General features: G+C 42.4%; 1 protein-coding gene across 4 annotated transcripts; it reads left to right on the top strand.

Moving 5' to 3' along the window:
• Nucleotides 1–228: 228 nt before the first annotated feature.
• On the top strand, nt 229–6,611 carry pomt2 (protein-O-mannosyltransferase 2). 4 transcript variants are annotated; one of them, XM_038967384.1, is made up of 21 exons: nt 230–294; nt 876–1,146; nt 1,242–1,326; nt 1,477–1,581; nt 1,680–1,788; nt 2,017–2,125; nt 2,259–2,418; nt 2,522–2,628; nt 2,752–2,834; nt 3,019–3,195; nt 3,303–3,363; nt 3,495–3,573; nt 3,694–3,845; nt 3,956–4,047; nt 4,176–4,252; nt 4,344–4,415; nt 4,512–4,571; nt 4,650–4,755; nt 4,844–4,984; nt 5,140–5,251; nt 5,461–6,611. In XM_038967384.1, exons 2-21 carry the CDS (start codon nt 887–889, stop codon nt 5,564–5,566), a joined length of 2,253 nt encoding a protein of 750 aa, XP_038823312.1. In that variant the 5' UTR covers nt 230–294; nt 876–886; the 3' UTR covers nt 5,567–6,611. The 4 variants fall into 4 exon arrangements, with proteins under 4 accessions (XP_038823313.1, XP_038823312.1, XP_038823311.1 ...); XM_038967383.1 differs by lacking the exon at nt 230–294 and adding an exon at nt 320–483; XM_038967385.1 differs by lacking the exon at nt 876–1,146 and having other exon boundaries at nt 229–294; nt 5,461–6,610.
• The last annotated feature ends 210 nt before the right edge of the window (nt 6,612–6,821 follow it).

Genomic DNA, 6,821 nt, shown 5'->3' with positions numbered 1-6,821 from the left:
TGCGAGCCTGTGATTTATTGTGCTCTCTCGCCACCCAGTGGCCGTAATGTCTATGCGTACAGCACAACCACATTGTGGAAGGCGTTTCCCACTGATCCCCAGCCTTGTCCTGAATTTCAGTTGTATACTGGGAAATTGTGTCCGTACTCCCGTGTCATGGATTTAATGAAGGATAGAAAAGCATACAGATCCCAGAAACCACGCAACGTGCGTGGCTAAAATTGGAGTGTTGAGATTCGACTACATTGTGCGCGTGCTGCGCACTTTTTGCAGATATTTCATGAAGCACATCGGGTAAATGTTTTGTTTTATTTTACAATAATAACCGGTAGATGCTTTGAAATCTGTGCACCGTAAATTTCCGTCAGGAGTGCATGCCAAAGTAATAGTTTAATTTTAGAAATGCTTGTTTTCCAAATGCGTAAAATGTAACCAGCAAAGAAGTCCTGCCTTTAATGCATTACGTTACCTACGGAATATCAGGTGAAAACAGGAATGATTAGATAGATATTAATTTTGGTTTAAAATGCACAAAGCTGTCTGACAGCTGCTACTGCGAGCTAGCTACAATGCTAGCTAGTGTACGGATAGCATTACAATATATATATTAATTGTAACGTTGTTATGCGAAATTGTTACTAGCTAGCTATTCCCTGCATAGACCAATCTACAATGTAACACGGGACTTGTTTTGCTGCTGCTTGTTAGCTACTCTGTTGTAGCAGTCTGTCACAAACATTCCACTGTCAAAATATTCCTGTTTTCTTAAGCTTTCTTTGGACAGTGAGGGCGGTTCAAAGAATACCAATTAAATTGACAAACTTTGTTTAAGTTTTAACTAATGGCAAAGAAAAAATGTGTTGCACAATACAAAGACGAATCCTCAATGCTACGAAATCGGAGAGGCCAGATGAATACAGGGGAGCAGAGCCCTGTTTCAACCCATCATGAGTCGACCCAGGAGAATACAGAGGATGATAGACTGTCTGAAGGTGACAGCCAATCCTTAAATGGGACATCAGCACAACATGACCAGGGCATTTACTCTCCAAATAATGAGGCACAAAGCACAGCTTTCTTTCTGTTGGTGGTGTTGCTCTCTTTTTCCACACGCCTTTACAAAATCATGGAACCCCCTCATGTATGGTGAGTGATGGTGCCCCAAGAGAAGTTGTAAGGCTCCCTCATGAAGTCACTGTGTGTTGATGTATAATCTCATTGTGTGATCCTATCTGTTTTAGCTGGGATGAAACCCACTTTGGGAAAATGGGGAGTTACTACATTAACAGGACCTTCTTCTTTGATGTCCACCCACCACTTGGCAAAGTAAGATAATGCCACTATCTTTTAGCATTCTAAACATTCATAGAATATCTCTTTCTACAGTCATCATTCCTTCCATAACTTGATAAGTATATTGATTCTTGATTTACATCATGTGTATGTGTTTTTAAGTAACCATTCCCCCTATGCCAGATGCTGATCGGGCTAGCTGGGTACATGACTGGCTATGATGGCACCTACCCTTTCCTTAAACCTGGGGACAAATATGAGCACCACAACTACTGGGGGATGAGAGGGGTAAGGCCTACACAGACAGAATGGTTTTTATATTGTGTGAATAACGTCATGCTCCACAGTACTAGTTTGACCTGTGAACTTGCTCTGCCTCTGTGCAGTTCTGTGCATCTCTGGGCTCCTGTCTGCCCCCCTTTGCCTACCTCACAGTGCTGGAGTTGTCCCAGTCCCCGACAGCTGCCCTCATCACTGCTGCAGTGCTGGCCTTTGGTGAGTATGTACCACCAGCACTAACAAAGTAACCAGAGACAGCCTGGGGGAGAGTCTGGATCTACTTTAGCCAAAACCTTGCCAAACAGACTTGAGTATGGACTGGTCAACCATTCTTATAATGTTATAACTGTGGTATAGGATTCTCAGTGAAGTTTAAAATGTGTATTGTGTTAGATCACCTTAATCTAAATAACTTGTACCTTGGGCTGTCCCCCCCCCATTCAGACACTGGCTGCATCACCATCTCTCAGTACATCCTTCTCGACCCCATTCTCATGTTCTTTATAATGGGAGCAGTGCTCAGCATGGTCAAGTTTAATCGACAGAGATATAGGTAAGGAACCTCCAGAGCAGAGTAAACCTACATCTGAATTGTCAGTTAAGTCATTAGAATCAGATTAAAGGGACTTGTTATTGACCAACTTTGTACAGAGTGATGCTGCTATGCTCTCTCCTATGGTGTTCAGGCCCTTTAGCGCACCCTGGTGGTTCTGGCTGGTACTGACAGGGGTGAACCTGTCTGGGGCTCTGGGGGTTAAGTTTGTGGGGCTGTTTGTCATCCTGCTGGTGGGAATGAACACAGCCCGGGACCTGTGGAGTTTGCTGGGGGACCTGCACCTCTCTCTGGTACTCATCAACTGATTATGAATCACCTATGATATTGATGTACCAAACGGACTTACATTGGAGGCCAACACTGACTCCTGCTCCCTTTTCTTCCTTCTACCAGATGGATTTTGGGAAGCACTTGTTGTCCAGGGTGTTTGGGCTTATCCTGCTTCCCCTGTTCCTGTATGTTACAATATTTGCAGTCCACTTTGTGGTGCTGAACAAAAGGTAAGCAGATTATTGGCTATGCATTTGTTATAGTGGGGTTATTGGAAAGCTTTAAATTGATTCTCCCCTAAATAATGTCTAATCACATTTACACAATGTGTTTCCATTGTCCCCTGTCTCCAGTGGTCCAGGAGATGGCTTCTTCAGCTCTGCTTTTCAGTCCCGTCTGATTGGAAACAACCTACACAATGCATCCATGCCTGAGTGTGAGTTGATTTAAATAGCATCTTCTACGTTTTTGTCTTTACCATAGTGGTGCTTTACAGTATATTTCCACTTCTCAGTTTGAATGACGTGTATTCAAATAATGTCCTAAGTAACCCCCAGCTTCTAATAATGCTGATCTGTCCTCCTTGTTCTACTATGATGGTGGTCTGTGCTCTCCTACAGACCTGGCATATGGCTCTATCATCACTGTGAAGAACCTGCGTATCGCTGGAGGATACCTCCACTCTCACTGGCATCTGTACCCAGAGGGTGTAGGAGCAAAGCAGCAGCAGGTCACAGCATACCTCCATAAGGACTATAACAACATGTGGCTGGTGCATAGATCCAATGACAGTGATGGTGAGAGGACAGTCTTGTTGTGCAGTCAGAATATGTCACTCATAAAGGTTAATTGCAACAGATGTTTTATACGTATTATGATGTATTTTGTTCTTTTTTTTGTCCAGCACAATCAGGAGAACCTGACCTTGTTCGTCATGGTGACATTATTCGATTGGAGCACAAAGAGTAAGTGGTTTGACAGTGACACCCCTCATCTGTTTGAAAGCGTATCATTGTACTGCACCCATACTGTACCTGTTTTGACATTACAACAAATTCTTCAGTGCAATAATGGTTGATACTCCTGTGTCCACCAGGACTACCCGTAACCTTCACAGTCACCTCCACGAGGCACCTCTCACTAAAAAACACTTCCAGGTCACAGGCTATGGCATCGTGAGTAAGCACATACAATGCTTGCACAGTTCTCAGAAGTTATTGATAGGTTGTGTGTGAGAGAGGTTTCATTCTTCAGCCTAAATGTTGATCAGTATCATTCCTTTCTGGTGCTTTCAGAATGGAACAGGTGACCCTAATGACCTGTGGCAGGTGGAGGTGTGTGGGGGTCGGAAGGGCGACCTGGTCAAGGTGTTACGCAGTAAAGTACGCTTCCTGCACCGAGCAACTGGCTGTGTGCTCTACTCCTCTGGCAAGACTCTCCCCAAATGGTAAGAAATGGAGGAATGATCTAGACTCTTCTAAAGTTCTCTAATATCTTTATTTACAAATGTTAACATTACCGATGATGACAGTGTCAAACTGTGTCTTCTCTGTTCAGGGGCTGGGAACAGGTGGAGATTACATGTAGCCCATATCTGAAGGAGACCCCAAACTCTCAATGGAATATTGAGGATCATATCAATACCAAATGTACGCCTCCATTCCTGCATTAAAAAAAAAATTGTGTTCCCATGGCCCACTGCTTGATATGTGATGGTGTTGTGTGTTTACTTAATACCTAAAGGTGTGTGTTTTTGTTTGTGTGTGTGCATTGATAGTGCCCAACATTAGCCTTTCAGTGCTGAAGCCCCACTTCCTGGAGATATTGCTGGAGTCCCACATTGTTATGATCAGGGTGAGAGAACAAGACAACACACCTCACTGTGTGCCAAATTCTCCCACATACTTATTGTATTGATTACAACTAAATGTGTTTCTTTTTACAGGGTAACAGTGGGTTGAAGCCCAAAGACAACGAAATGAACTCTAAACCCTGGCATTGGCCAATCAACTACCAGGTTTGCATGTTGAATACCCCATGACTTCAATGTGGTTGGACAGTCCCAAAATGAAATAGTTTCTTATTACTGTGCCTTTGTTCTGTTTTTGCAAAGGGATTGAGGTTCTCTGGAGTGAATGAGACTGAATACCGTGTCTACCTGTTAGGGAACCCTGTAAGTACCTCTCTCCACTCACTGAGTATGCTAACACATAACACTGCTACAATATAGCTAAATCTACCTCCCCTGCAGGTGATCTGGTGGCTGAACCTGGTCAGTCTGGGCCTGTATGTGGTTATGGTGGCAGTGGCCTCTCTGGCCCTCCACAGAGGAGTCCAGCTGGATAAGAGAAGAATAGGTAGGAGCTTTTAGAACTTCCCTGTCAGTTTCATGAGTAACTCGTTTGAGTACTTGATTCTAACACTGATGTGTATGTGTGTGTGCAGAGCATTGTCGCGTGCTGATGGAAGGTGGAGGGCTGCTGCTCCTGGGCTGGTTGCTGCACTACGTACCCTTCTACACCATGGGCCGCATCCTCTACTACCACCACTACTTCCCTGCCATGCTCTTCAGCAGCATGCTAACAGGTAAAGTGGTTCTACCACAAACACATGCTCCCCATAATGCCCCCTTCATATTGATCGCACGTTAGACTCATCCAGGAGTCATACATGAAATAATGTTGGAGTAGTTCAGATCCAGTTATATTTATAAAGATCTTGAATTGTCATCTCTGTCTCAGGGATCACTTTGGACACCCTGCTGCAGAGTGCTGACCTATGGCTCCGCCCACCCTATTCTCACTGGCTGCTCAGAGGAGGACAGGCAATGCTATTCCTGGCCATCCTCGAGAGGTGAGATAACCATGAGACCTCTTATGTGCCTTTGAACCTGATTTAAATTGTAAACATGGAAGTTTTCTGTTGGCTTTATTGCCTACAGTACTGTATGTCATTGGCGCAATAGTTAATCTACACCCAAAAATGAATTTTGAAATTGGTTGTTCTCTCTTCTCATCTTCAGTTTACATCTGTTTCTCTCTCTGCCTTTCTAAACCATGCAGCTTTTACATGTTTCACCCTCTGTCCTATGGTATGAGAGGGCCGCTGGCCCATGACCCTGATAGTACCATGGCTGGCCTGAAGTGGATGGACTCCTGGGAGTTTTAGGCAGGTGAACAGTCAGGAAGAATTCTGACTGACATAGTGATATATCCGTGGTATTTTAGCAGACATGCAAGTGTCGGTTTCTTATACACTACGTGAACTTCAGTATTTTTCATAATGTGCATAGCTATGGATTGTTAAATATTTAACATGAAAGTATTTTATAGTCAGTTACATCCAAATATTTCTAAGTGTTTTAATTCAACATTGAAAACGGAATATTTTAGTGACTTTCTACACTTGAATTGCGCTGCAGTGCATTGTGAAACGATACTAAGAACAGAATATACTGTTCACAATCATAGCCTACTCTTTTTGTGTTGGGAGATAAAAACGTGATAAATGCATTAGGTGGATGTTGAAATGTGTGAATGATGTGTTTATTTAATTGAGACCGTTAGTGACGGCTAATGATGTCTACTGTACTGCCTTAACATGTTTAGTTTTTTCTTGACTCAGTTGCAATAATGAGCTAAGTGCCTAGGGACTAAATCAATTTGAAATACTTATGGGAATCTAATATTCTAATTAAAAGTTTTGATGGGAAAGAATTCACCTGTTTCCGTTACATTATATCAAATTATCTTGTAATGTTTTCTCGATCTTAGTGTGCAAAGTATTGTATACATCTTTGGCAAGATACAGTGCTTTCAATGACTGTCCGTTCCGCATTTTGCTTTCTCAAAGAAAGGAATCTGTTACTTTTCAATACAACTCTCCAAAACAACCTTTTTATATAGTGCATATTCATTGGCTTTTATTTCTCCTGCGGTGTCCTATATATTTTTTTGCAATGTGTGATCTTATTTCATGTGTGGGTATGATTTTAATAATTTGTTTTTTGCATTTGTGACAAGTTTACAGACATGATCGTCATACTTCTCAAATACAGAAAAGGACCACAATGTCATGCATGCATATATTTTTTATAAATCGAAACTAGCTCTCAAAATCTGAGAAATGTTGCCTTCTCCCTACAGTTTTCAGCAGTTAGCTTTGCCCACGACTGGCTCATGTGAACTACAATACTGTGTTTTAACGTTTAGAAACGTTAATTATCATCGCTTTCGAAACATTTGGACCTTGTCTTTCATCAGCAAGAAAGAATCCTTCAAATAAAAAAGATACACATACTGTAGCAGTTTTTCACAGATAGATACAGCTATGGGTGCCTCCATCTGACGAAACTACACTTCTGAGTTACACAAGTGTTCGGGGGACACCAACTTAGATAGCTAATTAGCACAGGTGGTCGCCT

Source organism: Salvelinus namaycush, chromosome 28, assembly GCF_016432855.1.
Source record: "Salvelinus namaycush isolate Seneca chromosome 28, SaNama_1.0, whole genome shotgun sequence".
NCBI classification, from domain to species: domain Eukaryota; kingdom Metazoa; phylum Chordata; class Actinopteri; order Salmoniformes; family Salmonidae; genus Salvelinus; species Salvelinus namaycush.
The sequence above is the reverse complement of the archived record's forward strand: the minus strand, read 5'-3'. Positions and strand labels throughout refer to the sequence as shown.